Source organism: Pteropus vampyrus, unplaced genomic scaffold (assembly GCF_000151845.1).
Source record: "Pteropus vampyrus isolate Shadow unplaced genomic scaffold, Pvam_2.0 Scaffold35, whole genome shotgun sequence".
NCBI lineage: Eukaryota > Metazoa > Chordata > Mammalia > Chiroptera > Pteropodidae > Pteropus > Pteropus vampyrus.
In genome coordinates, this window is record NW_011888816.1 from 2544598 (window position 1) to 2563679 (window position 19082).

The 19082-nt window shown below is 51.3% G+C and overlaps 1 protein-coding gene across 1 annotated transcript; it reads left to right on the forward strand.

Moving 5' to 3' along the window:
- Positions 1 to 4691: 4691 nt before the first annotated feature.
- Positions 4692 to 19075, forward strand: POMGNT2 (protein O-linked mannose N-acetylglucosaminyltransferase 2 (beta 1,4-)). The gene is made up of 2 exons (XM_023529054.1): positions 4692 to 4951; positions 17081 to 19075. Exon 2 carries the CDS (start codon positions 17193 to 17195, stop codon positions 18936 to 18938), a length of 1746 nt encoding a protein of 581 aa, XP_023384822.1. The 5' UTR covers positions 4692 to 4951; positions 17081 to 17192; the 3' UTR covers positions 18939 to 19075.
- Positions 19076 to 19082: the final 7 nt, after the last annotated feature.

Sequence of the window (19082 nt, forward strand, 5' to 3'; positions counted from 1 at the left end):
CAAGAGGTAAGTGCATTTAAACTTTTAAATTTTAATAGCTATTTCTGAATTGTCCTCCAAAAATGCTGTACTTCATGGCAGAGAGCTCTAGTAATATACCCCATATTCATTCTGTCTTACTTTCTTAGTAATCAAAAAGCTACATTTCTGCGCCTCCCTTGCAGATGGGATGGCCAAAGAGATGCTAACAGAAGTTTAGAGTGAGACTCCTGGGAAAGTTTCCTTTGCTTCTAGTCTTTCCCCTTTCTTTCCTAAGTGGATCCCTGTTGTGATGGCAGGAGCTGCAGCAGCCGTTTTGTGAAACCAGCCCTGGATTAACAGCTAATAGAAGATTTGCCTCTTCTCTTAACCCAGGCCTCTTGGGCATTGCTCTGGCCTCATTTTTTTTTCCAAGTTGGGCACAGATTCCATTGAGATTAATCCAGCTTTCCATCTCTCCATGTTCTTTGAGTCTGTGGATTTTTTAAAAATATCCTAAGAAATGCATAGGTTTCCAAACTAAGTAGTTATAAAAGGTTGCTACAGTTTCTTCATCTGTATTTTTTTTTACCTTATATTTTTTGAAGTTGCTAATACATATAGGACCACCCTGAATCTGGACACTAGAAGCAAAATTGGAAGAGGATTAGGGGAAGGATAAACATTGAAGGAATTTACAGAATGGCAGCAGGGAGAGCGAGGGAGCCCAAGGGGTGAAAAGGTTTGGAGGTTTCAAGCCCCTGAGAGAGAATGAAGAGGCTGGTATGGAGTCACACCAAGCTGGGTGCCATCTCCCTCCTCCATTGGCTAGCTACATGGCCTTGGGTGACACATTTAATGGCTCAGTCTCAGTTTTCTCACGTGTAGACTTGGGGAAAAATTTATCTACTGCGTAAGGTTGTAGTGAGGATTAAATCAGATCATTTCTATCTAAAGCCAAGCTCATAATAGATACTGGACAGATGAGATCTCTTATTATCATGTGATAGCAAAGAAAATCTTCAATGATCCTTGTTTCTTTGTATTCACGCCCTTGCACGATCCCCTCCTGCTGAATCAGTGCTGACCTATGTGACCAATAGAATACTGCAGACGGGATAGTGTTCGAGGCTTCTGGGGCTTCTTAGCAAGGTCCCAATGGTATGCCTCTGCCTTGGTCTCCTTTCAGCTTCTGCCTTGGTCTCCTGGATTACTTGCTCCGGGGGGAAGCAAACCACCTTGCCATGAGGACACTCAAGAGGCTGCACAGAGAGGCCCACATAGAGAGAGGCCTCAGAAGAAACCAAACCTGCCATCACTTTGATCTTGGACTTCCAGCCTCCAGAACTGTAAGAAAATAAATTTCTGTTGTTTAAGCCCCCAGTCTGTGGTGTTTTGTTACGGCAGCTCAAGCTGACTAATACACCCATGCATGTCCTTTTCATGTGACCTGAGCTTTCGAGAGAGCAGCTGTATCATTTTTATGACCTAGTTTCCGAAGTCATATAGCATCACTTCTGACATGTTCTACTTATTAGAAGTGAGTCATCAAATTATGCCACTAAGTGAGTCACTACGTTACTCAAGGGAAAGGGGATTCGACTCCACCTTTTGAAGGAAGGAGAGTAAAACGATTTGCAGATATATTTTAAAATCATTCCCACCATTACCATCATCATGTGCATCATAGAGATTTTAAGATGGTGGCAGGTCAGCCAGGTGGAGATATGCTCCAAGCAATGTGGATTTGGAACTCATGGCTAGATATGTGGATTTGGGAGTCATCCACATAGAGAAATAGAAAGAGAATGTGACCCCGCGGAAAGGGAGAGGGGCTCAGCCTTCAGAAATGCCAAACCCATGTTGCTGCTGCATAAATATTATTGATTTACTGAAAGTGATTGGCAGGACCTCAGAAAGCCAGCTACCCAGCTCACCTGGAATATTTACTAAAAAGGAAAGCACTTGTTTTTTTCTAGTCTATTAAAACTTCGGCCAAAAAATAAAGCACTACCTAACACTCTAGTGCCAGGGTAGTTTTCAAAATATGTTGGAGTCATAAAACAAAATGTCATCATTCTCTGAAAACTGGGTCCCAGGGGACCCACAGGCCACATCCTTTGGGATCCTAACCAGAAGTCTGTGCTTTGACCAGAACACAATCCCCCGCTACCTGCAGTAATGGGCTGCTTTCTTGGGCTGCACGGTGCCTCTTTCTATCAGCTGACCATCACCAGCTTTCTTGTAGAGAACCACAAACTCAACATAGGAGTTTTAAAAACTAAAAACAAGTTAAATTTTAAAATCACGAAACGATACATGCTCATTGCAGAAAAAAATATGCAGGGAGCCAACAAGATGGAAATAGAAATCACCCATAATCTCACTACACAAGGTATGTGCCGATGGCCTTCTAGATGCTCTTCTGTGTACAAATATACTCTTTTTTAAAGAGGATAGTACCAAATGTTTTGGTGCTTTTTTCATTAAATATATGATATAGTGTAAATATCTTCCACAGCATTAAGCAAATATTATTTTGCAACATCTTTTTAATTATTTCTTAGATGGCCCACGATTTTATTTAATCAATCCTGTATTGCTGAGAAATTAAGCAAATTCCAAGTTTTGGGTTTTTATTTTTCTTTTTTAAAACTTTTTATTTAGAAATAATTATAGATTCGCAAGAAGTTGCAAAGAGAGTACAGAGAAGTTTCATGGAACCTCTTCTCCCAGTTTCCCTCACTGGTTATGTCTTACATAATTACAGTCCGATATCACAACTAGGTATTTGACGTTGTGTAAATTTGTGTATGTCATTTTATCACATGTGTAGATTCATGTATCTCAGTCAAGATACAGAACTATTTCATCACCACAAAGACCTTCCTCCGGCTACCCCTTCCTGAACTAATCACAATCACCACTCCCTGGCTACCCCATCTCTAACTCTGGACAAATACTAATCTGTTTTCTATCTCGGCAGTGTTGTCATTTCAAGAATGTTATATAAAACGGAATCATGTAGTATGCAACCTTTTGTGACTGACTTTGTTTCACCCGGCATAATATCTTTGAGATCCATCCAAGATGTTGCATGTATCAGTTGTCCATTCCGTTTTATTGCTGAATAGTATTCTACGGTATGGATGTACTACGGTTCGTTTAATCATTCACCTATTGAGGAATATTTTGTTTGTTTCCAATTTGAGGCTATTACAAATAAAGCAGCTATGAACAATTGGTAAAGGTTTTGTGTGGACATGAGTTTTCCTTTCTCTGAGATAAATACCCAGTAGTATTATTGTAGAGTCACATGGTAAATGCATGTTTAGTTTTTTAAGAAACTACCAAATTATTCTTAGCAGCAATGTATGAGAGATCTGGTTTTCTGCATACTCACCAGCATTTGGTATTGTCATTATTTTTTTGGCTTAGCTGTTCTCATCAGTATGTAATGATATTTCAATATGGTCTTAATTTGCATTTCCTTAATGGCTAGGGATGTTGAACATCTTTTCATGTGTATGTTTATTTGCTATATGTCTATGCTTTTCAGTAAAATATCTATTCATGTCTTTTGCTAATTTTTAAGTTTATGGCCCAGAATAGAGTTTATTTTAATATATATACTGTGGGTATTTGAAAAGAATGTGTGTTCTGTTGTTGTTTGGTAAAATGTTCTGTAAAGATCAATTTGATCTTGTTGATTTGGGTGTCATCGAGCTCTTCTATATTCTTGCTAACTGTCTAGTTGTTCTATTCATTATTGAGGGAAGGTTGAAGTTTCCAAGTATAACTTCAGATTTATCTATTTCTATTTTCAGTTCTATTCCATATTTAATTCATTTATTTTGAGGCTCTACTCTTAGGTAAATTTGCATTTAGGATTATTATGTCTTCTTGGTGAATTGATCCTTTATATCATTATATATATCACTTTTTATCCCTGCTAATTTTCCTTGATCTTGATTCTGTTTTGTCTGATATTAATAAGTCACTCCAGCCTTTTATTTTATTATAATTATAAACAACATTAGTCAGCTTTTGCACTCATCCACAATTATTAGAATTCCTTGGTTAGAGAGCAGTGTGTTTTTAAATACTTTTGCCTGCATTCTCAATTGCCCCACATAAATTTACCAACTTATTGTCTCACTACCTGGACATTATCATTTAAAATAATTATAAAGGAAAGATAGGTTTTTCCCAATTCAACAGACAGAAATGTTATCTCATAACTCAGCGGGAGTGGAGGTAGTCATGTTTGGTGCACATTTAAATGAGTGAAATTCTCATTTATCCTAGCAAAAAGTCAAGAGGTCTAAAACTGGTAAAGCAAGAAATAGGGCATATTTCAAGAGTTAGCAGTAAATACCAGAGGTAGCAGCCGTGAGAGTTGGGACGAGTTGCTCTTGAGGAGCTGGAAAATTGGAGTCGTGCAGAAGGGAGATGGTACTTTCGTATTTAAATACCCTGTAGTATATTTTTTAAAGCATGTGAATATATTACTTACTTTGATTTCATAAATAGCATCTAGTTGTTGGTTCAACTTGCATTGGAATTTATTATCAGGATTCCCATAATTGTATAAACTTAACACCAAGTAAAACAGCCTCTCCGGGAGCAAACTACAACTCCCAGGCTCCCGCGCGTTGAAGAGGTGGTTTGTTCTCGCATTCGAACTACAATTCCCAGAATTCCACGAGACAAGTTGGGTGGTCCTGGCCGAGGGCTGGACCGCTGCGCGCGTGAGCCTGTCCGCGCTCACGCACCGACTGCCGTGCGGGGCTCGCCAGCCGGGCAGGCGCACGACTGGCACCCGCGAGCCTGGTGGAGGCGCAGCCTGCGCTCCCTGCCTGGGCCTCCCCGGCCAGGAGCAGGCGCCGGGGTGGCTGTGGCAGTGGCGGTTTCGGCCAAAGCTGTTGCCGCAGAGGGCGCTCCTGGACTTGGCGGCGGAGGTGGCTTCAGCCCCGCGGAGCCCTGGCTGCGGGTGAGGCGCGCGCTGGGGGCTAGCGAGGGCTCCGCGACCTGGCTGGGTTTGGAGTTGAGGAATGGACCCCTGGACTTCCCCCGGGAGTGGACCACGAGGCGCCGGGCCCTGGGGTGAAGCGGAGCCGTGGGGAGTTTGCGGAATGGAGGAGTGACGTGTGCTGCCGGCTGAAGGAGGCGCGGGAGGTGGGGAGGTGTGGGTCCCGGTGCCGCGGGCCCGGGCGGCGCCCCCAGGCGTTCGCACTGAAGCCCTTAGCTCGGGGCAGGCACTGGCAGCGGGTCCCCACGCCCTTTGCTTGGGAGGTGGAGGTGCGTAGGAGGCGCAGGTGGCGAGAAGCCAGGCCAGGTGCGCGGAGGGGGCCTGGGCCTCCGAGCTCCCTTTGAAGACTGGACACGCCTGCAGCTGCTCCCTGGGCTACTTGGGGTTCAGAAGGGCACCTACTGGGTGTCCTGTGACAAGAGCTTGCCACGGCCTGCCTGACAGTGCCTGGGTAGCCTCTGAAGGAGGGATCCAATGGGTTACCTACCCCATGAGTGTAGGAACCTGTCTCCTGGTCACTGATGGGAATCCTCTGCCAAAGTCTGGGGTCCTTGGGCGGTGAGTGCCCAGGATCTGCTTACTTTATGCCAACCAACTCTCAAAGCCTACTCTTGAGAGGAGGGAGGCCCCGTATGGGAAGGGTTATGGGGTGAGCTTGATAGGACTTAGTGGCGAAGAACACGGCAGAACTGGGTTCACCAAATGTTTACTGTTACCTGCGTGGAAATTCAAATCCTGACCCTCATTTACCAGCTGGGTGCCTTTAAGCAAGTCACTTACCCTGTCTGAGCCTGTTACTTCCTCTGCAGAATGGGAACAAAGTGCCTTCCTCACGGGGTTGCTGCGAGGATTAATTGAAATAATGCCACACAAGTCCTCAGCCAGTGTCTGAGTGACTGCTCCACATATGTTAGCGCTTGTGGTTGCTAATGATGGAGATTGTTATAAGTGGGATCAGAACCCAGGTCCATCTTCGTACTGGATCTAGCTGCCCTCTCCGGCTCTCACAGACCTTTGAGATCTTCCCGTCCATCCTTTCACATTACAGATGAGGAGTCTGAGTCCCCACTGGTGTCAGAGCCAGGAAAGAACACAGGTCCCCTCTTCCCAGGGAGGGCCGGCCCATCACTTCCTGAACCTTGGGCCCCCAGAGGGTGAGGAGAAGTGGAGAGTGGGGATCCTCAGCTAAGAGAAGGATAGGGTGCTGGTGGCTGGGTTCCCACACACCCTGGCGGGGCGAGCATCCTGGTGGCCTTGACGTGGTGGGGTGTCAAGGCAGCTGCGGCTCTTTTTGAACTGACCTTCTAGTTAGCAAGTTCTTGCTCTAAGCTTTGCTTAAGAAAAAAAATTAGCAGTAAACAAAGGCTTCTAGTGAATGTATTGAGCTAAGCGGAAAATTAAATTGCCAAATGCTCCATTCCCCCCAAATCCTCATCTTTCTCCATTTGGTGTTCAGTCGATACTCTCCCCTCAGACTTGGCCATCACCTGATAGGCTTTTTAAATAGGACGAAATGGTGAATGGGAAAGGGGAACCATCTAATGTCACCATAGGCTTTGGGGTCGGACTTGAGTTCAAGCCCCAGCCCAATGACATCATAGCTGTGCGACACTGGGCAATTCAGTTAATGCTGAGCGTATTTCCTCAAATGTGAGATGGGATTGCTGAGACCTGTTTTAGGTCTGTAAGGGAATTCATGAGATAATTCACATAAAGGACTAAACATTGTGCCTGGCATAGAGTAAGAGCCAGTGAGTGGGAGTTGTCATATCATTATGATTAATAATAATATTCTAATAATAATCAGGCACTGTGCTTTGCCTGTGTTGTCTCTTTGAATTCACAGAACCACCCTGTGAAGTGAGTGTAACTGTTTTTCAGACCAGAAAATGGAGACGTGCAGGCATTAAGAACTGGCCCAGGCGGTCACAGAAGAACAACTACTACACGATACCACTTTTTCGATGAATCTAAAATAGTCGAACTCATAGAAGCAGAGGATGGAATGGTAGTTGCCAGGCATTGCGGGAAGGGAAACAGGAAGGTATTATTAGTCAAAGGGCACAAAGTTTCAGGTACATGAAATGACTAAATCCTAGAGATCTACTGTACAGCACAGTGCCTGTCGTTAACCATACTGATATATTATTATATACCTAAATTTTGCTTGGAGAATAGATCTTAAGTATTTTATCATTAAAAAAAATAGTAATAAGAGGGCAGAAGGAAACTTTTGGAGGTGATGGATAGGTTTCTGGCGTAATAGATTACAGTGATGGTTTCACAGATGTGTACTGATCTCTGGATGCGTCAAGTTGTATACATTAAGTATGTACAGCTCTCTGTATGTCAAAAAGAATTGGTCCGGGGTCATGCTGCTGCCGAGTGACAGGACAGGAGCTCACATCCTGGCATCCCAGCTCCAGAGCTGGTGCCATTTAATTCCACTCAGTGGTCTTTGCAGCTTTTAAGGCACCACTGCGTCCTGGGGCAGACCCGGGGAGCCTCCAGCACTGCAGCGAGGGAGAGTTCTCATACTACCCTCTGCAGCCTGGCTGCCTGTTTCCGGTCCCCGTCCGAGGGCCAATGAGACTGGAGAGGGGCGCCCACCGAGTGAGTCTGGGGAAGGCGGTGTGAGCAGGAGGCAGCCAAAGCAAGGGCTCATGGGGCTGGAGGAGGGTGCAATCCTGATGAGACCTGGAGAGCTTGGTTATGAGAAGAATCAGTCTTGTTTAAGGGCTGGAAAGAGTCTCTGAGCTGCGTTCTTCTCTGGGCTTGATCTCTGCTTTTGGACGGGGCGGGCGGGGCGGGGGGGTGCTACCCATGAGCCATGGACTGGAGGAGAAGGAGCTTTGGATGGAGCCAGCATGCCACAGCTTTGTCCTTGGCTGCCTATGAGAGCTCACACTGCCTCTCCAGACCTCTTTTGTAAAATAAAGAGTTGAAACTGATCATTTCTAAGAGCTCTTTTAGGTCTAAAAAGCAGGATTTTGTCCTTCTAAATTGGTGGCTTAACCCTCTCAGCACAGCACCTGGCAGGTGCTGTAATGCATGATCGCAGCAGGGTGCCCCCCACACTTCCCTTGAGGGACAGAGGGGCCACAGCTCCCTGAGCTTCCTGCCATGGGGATATGTCTGTGCCTGGCCAGGCGAGGAGTGATTACACAAAGGAAGCCTTGGGTTGCTAAGTTACAGCGGAGGGCCTGTGGTCTGCGTTTCCAGAGTCATCCAAACCCGCTCTGCCCCTGAGTGGTAAAAGCTCATTGCTCTGAGGTCTCCCCTTCTCCTCTGTCACCAACTGCACCTGCGAGCCTGATGGCAGATGAGCCATCGCTTAGTGGAATTAAGTGACTTGCTCTAGGTCTGCTCTGTCAGACCTAGAGCAAGTCACTTAATTCCACTAAGCAAGAGTGTTTTTCATACTAAAAGAACGTGGAAATAATGCCAGTACCTGCATTGGAGGGCTTTTGCGAGGCTTACATTGAGAATGGCAGGAAAAGGCCCAAGGGCAGTGCCTGGCACAGAGTGGGTGCTCAGTAAAGGGAGACCCTCCACCCTCTGCCCAGAGGAGGCCCAGCATTCCGCGTTTCTGACTTCCCAGGTGATGCTGGTCCTGGGTCACACGGTGAGTCCTGCTTTGGAGGACCCGTGACAAGGCCCCTCCCTACTGCAGAGTTGCCATCACAGACTGATCTTGTTTTGCTGGGCCACCTCCAGGCAGGGACTCACAGGGTGCTGCTGATCCCGCCATGTTTAAACAGCTCTAACCCTTAGAGAAACGCTCTTCCCGCCCACCGCGCCAGACTCCCCTCCCTGTGACTTCTTCTGCAGGCCTCACTTCGGGGCCCTGGACCAGCCCACACAGCTGTGCTAGGGGCAGGGACAGAGCGGCAGCCAGCTGCTGGGAATTAGGTGTACCCAAAGTCCATGCTTATGCCTGGGGCCTGGGGCCGCAGGTGTCACCATCATGCACGTGTCACCATCATGCACATGTGCCTAGCCAGGTAGAAAGGGTCATAGACCACCCCTTCTCTTCTCCAGGGCAGTGGCCCTACTCCTTCGAGCATCCTACACTGGTTAGCGTTTCTCGAACAGGGTCATGTGCATGGTCGAGCCTGCAGGTTCTGGGTCTCGACACAGGTGCAGAGCCTGAGTGTAACGAGGAAACATCAGACAAACCCAAGGTGAGGAACATGCTAGGACATAACTGACCCTGACTCTTGTCAAGGTCGTGAAAGTCAAGGAAAGAACGAGGAGCTGCCCTAGACTGGAGGAGACGAGATATGATAACTGGATGCCATGCTTCATCCTGGCTTGGATTCTGGACCATAGAAGAGATGCCACGGATTAATAAGTGTCATACCAACATTAACTTCCAGGATTCGTGTTCCGTAAGAGAATGTTCTCCTCAAGAAGTACATGCTGAAGTGTTAAGGGCCAAAGGGGCAAGACGTCGACAACTGATTTTTAAATTTCTCAGGAAGGAGAGAGAGACCGATGTGTCAAATTAACAGTTGGCCAATCTGTAGGAGAGTTCTCTGGACGACATGTGCAACCCGTTTTTGTACGTCTGGAATTATTTCCAGATAAAAAGAAGAACAGAATGAGAGCACACAGACGCTAGAGCCCGCCCACCCGGGGCGGAGCCTCATCGTTGCTTCGCGCACAGCCTGGGCTGGGCCCGACCTCTCTGCGCTTTGGCTTTGCCGTCTATAAAGTGAAGATTGTCCTTGTGAAGTGGGGGACCTGGCACCTAGTGACTGGCCAGCATTGCTGCTGCTGCTGCTGCTGCTGCTGCTGCTGTTGCTGTTGTTGTTGTTGTTATTGTTGGGAAAAGGATGAGTTGAAGATGACACCGTGGTGACGAGACCAAAGAAAAACCTGAGCCAAGACCTGTCACCTCCCTCCACTTGCTGGTGTTGGTTTCCTGGCTCCCCGGGTGACTAGCAGGGCCCACTAGTGACCTGGTCACCCACCACATGGCTTCACCTGCAGAAGGCTTGGCAGGTGGTCACCTGAGCCCCGTGGGGCTCCACTGGTGAAACCCAGGTCCCCGGCAGCTTCATCCCCCTGCCTGCTCCTGGCACTTCCCACGCCTGCCTTGCAGCCTGGGCGCCCCAGTTCCTGCTTGTCTGGAATGCAGTGCCCATTCAGCTGCACAAGGCTTTGGGCCTGGCCATCACTGTCCCAGGATGGCTTAGTTGCCTCAGGACTTGCTTAGTGGGCAGGTATAACTGGACACAGTGATGCCTGCTGCGGACAGAGATTTGTAGCCAATAGGGACACGTGGATGCAAAACAGGGATGTTCATCTTATCCCTACAACCACCGAAATACCTCCCAAACCTTGCTCAAAACTCACCCACCCCTTCCCTGGCTGGCCCCCGCCCCAACCAGTACAATTTCCTGTCATGCACCTGAGTGTTGTGCACGCTCCTTCATGCTTCTTTGTGAATGTTCTGTGCTTCCTGTGGTGAGCTGTCCTCTGACCCTCTTGATGACTTCGGTCCTCTCAAACCGGACCTGAGGGCCCACTGGATCTGTGTACACGTTGGGGCCTGAGCATTCCCTGTAAGAACGATTTCATCTAGAAAAACTGCTGCAGGTTCTGTGTCACCTACATGAGCATCTTTCTCAGCAGAGGCTCACACGATTCTGTTCCCAGCTGTGTACCTGTTTATGACCACATGGGTGCGCCGTTGTACTGCTCTGTTATGCCAGAGAGGACCATACAGGCAGATCTAACTCGCAAGTGACTCATGGGTGCCAAGCAAAAGCCAGATGATGTCAGGGTAGGCTGTGCAACCAAGGGTCTCTGCCTTGGGAGGCTGATGAGAGAGTTGCAGGCAAACCAGTGAGGGGCTGGGCTCACTGCCTGCTTGACTGTCTCACCTGTGCCGAGAGCCTTGGCTGTCCTCAGCAAAGCCTGACATCACCCATCGCGTCAGGGGCACACGGACTGGAACTCTGTTGCAAACCCCAACCCTTCGAAAGACTTCCATACCCGTTTATTGATAAGGAAGTAGAGTCACAGTCACCAGCTATTAATGGAGGATTAATGTCTCAGCTTTGACCCAGCTGTGCCCTTTATACAGGAGTGTGAGATATTATCCACGTTAAGGTTTTAGTCTCTGAACTCTAAGTGTGTAACATACGCCTGCTAAAGTAAATGTTGAGTGTTACAAGGAGCACTCGGAGACCGCCAACATTTTGCCTAAGGGTAAATACTATTGTCGGAAAACACGAGGCCCTATAAATGTCTGTGTGAGTTTATCGATGGCATTGGCGCACATATAAGTGACCAGCATCAGTTCCCTGTCCTGCTTCTGGTAACAAAAGGAGTGGGAGGCAGTGGGAGAAGAGATCGTTCTGAGGATGTTCGAGTTGCTGGAACTCGTTTGCTCTTTACCAACTCACAGCGTGTGAGACACATCGGTGCAGGATGAAAGCGTCCATAACTCACTGGTAACTCAGGCCGCATTTAGGATAAAAGCACTTTCTCATGACAAAGTAGGAATGTTGTAATTTTCAGTGAGAAGTACGAATGGCCCTTAGAAGTAAAATTGTTATAATCATTACATAAAATCTTGTCTGGGCAGTGTCTTGGCCTGGGCCCTGCCAGGTCTTCTGCCACCTAGGCCTGGCAGGTACTGGCAGTCCAGCCCCCGACCTCCCCAGCCCTGCTCCTGGACCAGTAAGGAGAAGCTGGTCCGGGCAGCCATGCACTTGGAACTCAGGTACATCTGGGTGAGGCCAGCAGGAGGAAGGCCTCACTTTACACCAAAGCCCACAAACTTGCACCGTGGTACCCAGCAGCCCCGGCCTGCACATCATCTTCACTTGATTTGAATAGTTGCCAGAAGTTACAAATTAGCACATTTCATATTTCAAGTGGATTTCTGGCTTCTCTGGAGAGACCAGCAGAGGAGTGTTAGGAACGGAATTGTACCCCCACAAAATCATATGTTCAAACCGTAACCCCCAGTGTGACTGTATTCGGAGATAGGGCCTTTAAGGAGGTGATTATGGTTAAATGAGGTCATAAGGGTGGGGCCCTAATCTGATAGGGTTAGTGTCCTTATGTGAAGAGGAAGAGAGACCACAGGCCTCACTCTGTCCACGCACACACAGAAGACACAGCACATAGTGAGAAGGCGGCCATCTACAAGCCAAGGACAGAGGCCTCAGGAGAAACTAGACCTGCTGACACCTTGCCCTTGGACTTCTAGACTCCAAAACTGTTGAGAAAATAAATTTCTGTCGTTTAAGCCACCCAGTCTGTGGTGCTTTGCTATGGCAGCGTAAGCAGACTAATGCACACAGGTACCACCAGGCGGCTCTCCTGCCAGGCCTCACTAGCCTGGGCTTTCACCTGGGTGTTGGGTCTGCGCGTCACACAGCTCACCCTGGCTTCGCTCTTCCCGTTGGCTCTCGGCCCCAGTAAGCATGTGAGTTTGTACCTCCTGCTCTAGGCCTAGAATTTCCGGAGCTTTTACTCCTTATCAGATCCCACGGTCTGTGAGAAAGACTTTTCTGTGCCTGTGTCTGGAGCTGGCCGGCACCCCCAGAAGTGGAGCCTGGACCCAGTGCCAGATGCCCAGACTTGGATAGTGAACCCTCATGGCAGGCGGCCCCCACCCCCACCCCAGCCACCAGCTCTTCCTGGGTCTGTAGGGGTGGCAGTGTCATGGACACCTTCTTCCAGTGCTTCTGGGAACAGATGAGATTCTAGAAAGGGAGGTTCGTTAAGTCCACGGTAATCTGATAATATTTAGCTGCTCCAGAAGCTACGTGAAGCAGGGGGTGAGTTGGCAGCATCCTTGTCTACCTGTTTCTAAACTGCTTTCTAAGGCATGTTTTTAATCCCTCATTCATTTCTTTTTTTCCTTTCCTTTTGAAAAATATTCCAGCTCTAGCATGTTTAGTCCAGCTTGAGACACTAAGCCCTTTGTGCCTCATACCAGCTGGATCCTAAATCTGGTGCCCGAGGTAGAGGAGGCAGAGAATTATGAAGTGATGACATTTGAGTCTCCTGAACTGCCTTGGAATGCCCGGAAGATGAGGTCCAAATGGCGCCTGGGCTGTTCGCCTGTGACAGTGCTTACACGCGCCACATTCAAATCCTGGCTCTGTTCCATGCACGCGCAGGGAACAGCTATTTACTTAGCTTCTCCTGGCCTCTGTGTCCTCAGGGATAACACAGGGAGAATATTAATGGTGCTCTGCTAGCCCCTTAATGCTGGGTTGAGAATTAAATGAGAAAATGTACAAAGAGCATCTAGTACACTACCAAGAAAATGTCGGGGGTGGTGGTGGCTCTTAGTGTTAACTTTATACTGAAAACTGGCTGCTCGGGACAGAGAGAAGCTTTTTCTAAATTTATGGGGCCATCTTCACAGGAGAGGGGAAACAAGCCAGTAGAAAGTCTGGGCGAACCTGGGAGATTGCGCGTACCATCCAAAGCAATCGGGGGTTCAGTCCCTTTGGGAATTGGCTTGAGGCCATGCGGCTGGCGCCTATTTTTCTTGTATCATTCATTTTAGGAAGCGCAATGGAAATATAGTTATGTATTTGGGGGCCTATTCAGGTAGTTCACATGTGTGCGTTAGCCCAGGTAATTCTCACACATCCCGAGGCTATCGTTCCGGTTGTACAGATGAGGAAGTCGAGGCTCGAGGAGGTAAAGGAAGCTGCTAAGATGATAAAGCCACTTCACACCCAGAGTCTGAAGGAAGGTGAGCGTGAGCAGCGGCCCGGGAAGCGTTCCTGCCCACCAGCATTCAGGAGCGCTTAGATCTCCACGGCAGCCTTTTCGGTGTCCTGCACTTAGCGCAGGCCGAACGCACTTCGTGTCGTGGGAGATCCGCCAGTTGTTTCCAGCTTCCTAAACAGGTTCTTCTGTCATCCACCTGACAGTGCTCCTCCTCTAGGGCGCACTTTGGGCAAGAGCAGTGAGAAGCAGGGATCTTTCAGCAAGGCCAGACCGCTGTCCATCAGGATGACCCGGGGGGTGGTTTCATGAGGAGGTGGGCTGGTCCCACTGGACAGGGAAAGCTTGCAGCCTGTGCAGAGCGCTTCGCTGACACTCCTGGGACAGGAGGAGAGTGTCGTGGTGATGGCCCCTCACCTCCCCCCACCCCCGCCCCGGCAGCTAAGATGCTTCCTCCATCAGTGCTCCAAAGCATGCGTCCCCTCCTCTGTGACAGCTGTGTCACCTCAGGTATTAGCAGCCTCTTGTCACCTCTGCCACAGTGAAAACCTTGAGGAAAGGGATGTCATTTTCATTTTTGTGCAGAGCCTCACGCCCCGTCTTCTTCATGTCCTCTTAAGTCTTTGGACTCGGGTTTACGACTAAATATAGATATAGATAAATACAGATAACCTCTCACCACCTTACCTTCATTTAGGTGGGGTCAGCGAGACGTTGCGGATGGCTTGCCATGGCACCCATGCCAGCGCTGCCCCCCAGGGGAGCACCCCTGTTACAGCGTTCGTAGCTGCCGCCCATTCTGCTTGGTTGGTGGCTCTGCCATGTTGGCATCTGACCAAAGCCGATGGTCAAGAGAGTGAACACGGGAATCCCAGAACCTTCGTCATGAACAACTCCGGGCACGGCTTCCCACCACGCGCCTCAGAGCTAGGCCTCGGCAGGCGTTTTCCCGGGGGACTTCCTCTGGGGGTCTGTTCAGAGCTCGCTTCTTTGCTGGGAGATGGGAGCTCTGGGCAAGTGCTGCCTCCATGTCTTGTAAGCCTTGCAGTCTCGTTCTGTCTTAGCACGGGCTTCCTCCCCTGCTCCTTACCTCTCCTGGGAGAGGGTCTGCCACACCAGACCAGCCTCTGTCTGGGGCAAAGTGACCCGACAGGTAACTTGAGACACGAGAGGTCCGGTCATAATACCTGGAGGACAGACTCGGGTCCCACTGCTCAGAAGCGGGTTCTCTGGGAGAGAGAGGATTAAGGATGGCAAGCGAGGGGGAGGCAAATTCCAGCTTTGCTTTTGAGATTTCGAGGTCTTGGGCAAGTGTGCAAAGCTCCTAGAGTATGTGCAGAGACAGACGGCTGAGGGGTGGGGGGAGCACCCACCAGTGCAGAGCAAGGTACCTTATCGTCTGGGATTCTGGCCTCTACCCATTTCAGCAGGTCCAGGTGACAAAGGCACAGAGGCCGTCAGTCTGAAAGAGTCCTTATCCCAGGTCACCTTTGTCCTGGGGAGGCTCTTGGTACATGGAGTGGCCCTGAGCAACTGGTCAGACGTCGAGACTGAACAGACAGCATGCCCGCCCAGCCAGTCAGACAAGTCGCAGTCCTGCCGAAGGCAGCGGCCCGGCTGAGTGTCTTTCTGAGTCTCCAGGGCCAACAAGGGCTGCCCAAGTTCTCTCTCCCCACCCCTGCCCTGTCATCACTGAGGCTAGCAGCCTCTCCAGGTGCTGGTAGACCCAGGAGCAGTGAACCAGGCCTGGAGGGAGGGGCTGACCCTGGGCTCTGAGCATTTTGGTCCATTCATTCACCATTTTGAATTTTCCTCCTAGGGACTTGTGTGTTTATTGTCCAGGAACATTTTGATATGGTGATGGGGAAAGGCCTCTTCCATTGGGGCCAGGGGTCTGATGAATGTACTCTTCACCTCCATCTGTCATCTTTCGAAAGCCTTTCTGAGGATTGTGCTTGATCCTTCAGTTCTACCGCTTCTGCGGGCTGCTGCAGAGCAGTTGGGGCAGGAGGGGACCCTGGGGTGTAGGAAACAGACTGGAAGGACTCCGTAGGAACCATGACTGCCTGATCGCTCGTGGGCTTTCTCCTCCCACACTCGAGCACTTGCCAGCAGGTAAAGGCCAGGGCGGCTCTCCATCTGTCTCCACAGTGGCGAAGGACAATAGTATCTGTGTTAATTACCGTTGCCCTAGAAGCAGATCCTGAGACAAGGATTCAAGTGCAAGTAGATGATTTGTGCTCCTTCCCAATAAACATAAATAGGGGAGTGGGCAAGTGAGACAGGGAAGGGAGAGGGGGTGTACATCAGGCCTTTACCGCTGTGGGTGACTGCTCAGTCCTTCGGGAGCTCTGGAAGCCTGTCACACCTGAGCTATCCCACCTGGGGAGGATGTCTGTGCGTTAGTTCCCGGCAGACATCTGTGCAGGCTACCTGGCTTGTAAGTGGTCAAGTTAGGAACCCAGGCAATCAGACCTCCCGGCCCCATGCTTTAACACCACACTATTTCTAGCAAAATGTTCTGTCCATCCCCAGCGAACCTCCCTTTCCACATTTCCCCTTGGAAGGGTAACAGAGTCTGGAGCACCCAGTTGGCTATTCGCCCCACAAGGCGCCCACCCCCAGTTTCCTGGTTTCCACAAGCTTTGCCCCAAGGCCCAAGCTCAACGGGTCAGCCCCCTGGGTTCAGCACCCTAGGTTCGGAAGAGAACCCTGGCCTCCTTCCTGCCTGGAGCCCCTGTCCCATACCCCCACCTGCTGCCAAGCCTTCCGTCCCCACAAGGACACTTAGGATAGGGGCAGGTCGCAGAGTGCTCGCTGGAGAGGCCGTGAGTGCCCGGGGCAGAGGCGCGCGCTCAGGATGGAGGCGAGTCTTTCCTGGAGGTGCCGCCTTCTGAGATTCCCTGGGTGCTCTGTTTTAGATTTAGCGTCTATGGGAAGCTGCTCCTGTCTGTGGTCAGAGCACAAGCTGTGCCGCACGCATCTGCCTCTCATCTCGCCAGGGACGGCTGCATTTCACTTTTTTCTCAATATCAAATTATTACCCATCCACTCTCCAGAATTCTGCCATTTGTTAATAGTGATTTATTTGATTCTTTATCGTTTGCCTTTTTGGCCAAAGCAAGTTATGTGACCAAGCCCAGAGCCAGGGCGCAGGGGTCTGTACCGCCCTGTGGAAGCAGTGAGGATGGGGGAGGATGCGGGAGGATGAGGGCCTTAGAACAACAGTCTAATCACTACAGCACCGATGCGCAAGATGGTGCGCGGATGCCACGCTGTAGCTGGGGGACAGAGCCCAGCGCAGTGCCCGGAACACGGCGGGAGCTCGCGATGACTCCGGACAGCCTGTGCCAACACCTGTTTCTCTCCCTTCCCTTGCAGGCTTTCGCCGGTGCCCAGGGCACCCGCAGGGATGGGTAAAGCTCGCCCGGCCTGTGGCGCTTCCGAAGGGCCGGCATCTCAGTAGGGTCCCCCCGCCCCCGGCGGCATTAGGATGCACCTCTCGGCGGTGTTGAACGCCCTGCTGGTGTCGGTGCTGGCCGCGGTCCTGTGGAAGCACGTGCGGCTGCGCGAGCATGCGGCCGCGCTGGAGGAGGAGCTGGCCCTCGGCCGGCAGGCCCCCGAGGCGGCCACGCTGGCGCTGAGGACGGACTACCCACGGGCGCTGCAGACCCTGATGGAGGGCGGCACCACCATGGTGTGCACGGGCCGCACGCACACCGACCGCATCTGCCGCTTCCAGTGGCTCTGCTACTCCAGCGAGGCGGAGGACTTCATCTTCTTCCACGGCAACGCCTCCGTCATGCTGCCCAACCTGGGCTCCCGGCGCTTCCAGCCAGCCCTGCTCGACCTGTCCACCGTGGACGACCACAACACCCAGTACTTCAACTTCGTGGAGCTGCCGGCCGCCGCCCTGCGCTTCCTGCCCAAGCCGGTGCTCGTGCCCGACGTGGCCCTCCTCGCCAACCGCTTCAACCCCGACAACCTCATGCACGTTTTCCACGACGACCTGCTGCCCCTCTTCTACACCCTGCGGCAGTTCCCCGGCCTGGCCCACGAGGCCCGGCTCTTCTTCATGGAGGGCTGGGGCGAGGGCGCGCACTTCGACCTCTACAAGCTTCTCAGCCCCAAGCAGCCCCTCCTGCGGGCCCAGCTCAAGACCCTGGGCCGGCTGCTGTGCTTCTCCCAGGCCTTCGTGGGCCTCTCCAAGATCACCACCTGGTACCAGTATGGCTTCGTCCAGCCCCAGGGCCCAAAGGCCAACATCCTCGTGTCTGGCGTCGAGATCCGGCAGTTTGCCCAGTTCATGATGGGAAAGCTGAACGTGAGCTGCACAGGGGCCCCCCAGGGCGAGGAGTACATTCTGGTCTTCAGCCGCACCCAGAACAGACTCGTCCTGAACGAGGCCGAGCTGCTGCTGGCGCTGGCGCAGGAGTTCCAGATGAAGACGGTGACGGTGTCCCTGGAGGACCATGCCTTTGCGGACGTCGTGCGGCTGGTCAGCAACGCCTCCATGCTGGTCAGCATGCACGGGGCGCAGCTGGTCACCGCCCTTTTCCTGCCCCGCGGGGCGACCGTGGTCGAGCTCTTCCCGTACGCCGTCAATCCCGACCACTACACCCCCTATAAGACGCTGGCCACGCTGCCTGGCATGGACCTTCACTATGTCGCCTGGCGGAACATGGTGCCAGAGAACACAGTCACGCACCCCGAGCGGCCCTGGGACCAGGGGGGCATCGCCCACCTTGACCGGGCGGAGCAGGCCCGAATCCTGCAAAGCCGCGAGGTCCCGCGGCATCTCTGTTGCCGGAACCCCGAGTGGCTCTTCCGCATCTACCAGGACACCAAAGTGGACATCCCATCCCTCATGCAAACCATACGGCGCGTGGTGAAGGGCCGGCCGGGGCCGCGGAAGCAGAAGTGGACAGCCGGCCTCTACCCGGGCAAGGTGCGTGAGGCGCGGTGCCGGGCGTCGGTGCAGGGCGCCTCCGAGGCCCGCCTCACCGTCTCCTGGCAGATCCCATGGAACCTCAAGTACCTGAAGGTGAGGGAGGTGAAATACGAGGTGTGGCTCCAGGAGCAGGGGGAGAACACCTACGTGCCTTACGTCCTGGCCCTGCAGAACCACACCTTCACCGAGAACATCAAGCCCTTCACCACCTACCTGGTGTGGGTCCGCTGCATCTTCAACAAGATCCTCCTGGGACCCTTTGCAGACGTGCTTGTGTGCAACACGTAGCGAGCGTGCTGAGGCCAGGCCTCGGCCGGGTGGCTCCTCCAGCTCAGTGTCTCTGGGCCCACCAGCCCCGCTGTGGTGGCGTCTGGAAATCGTTTGTTTATTTATTGAGCAGGCCTGCTCCAGACCTGTGCCTCCGTGTCTTCG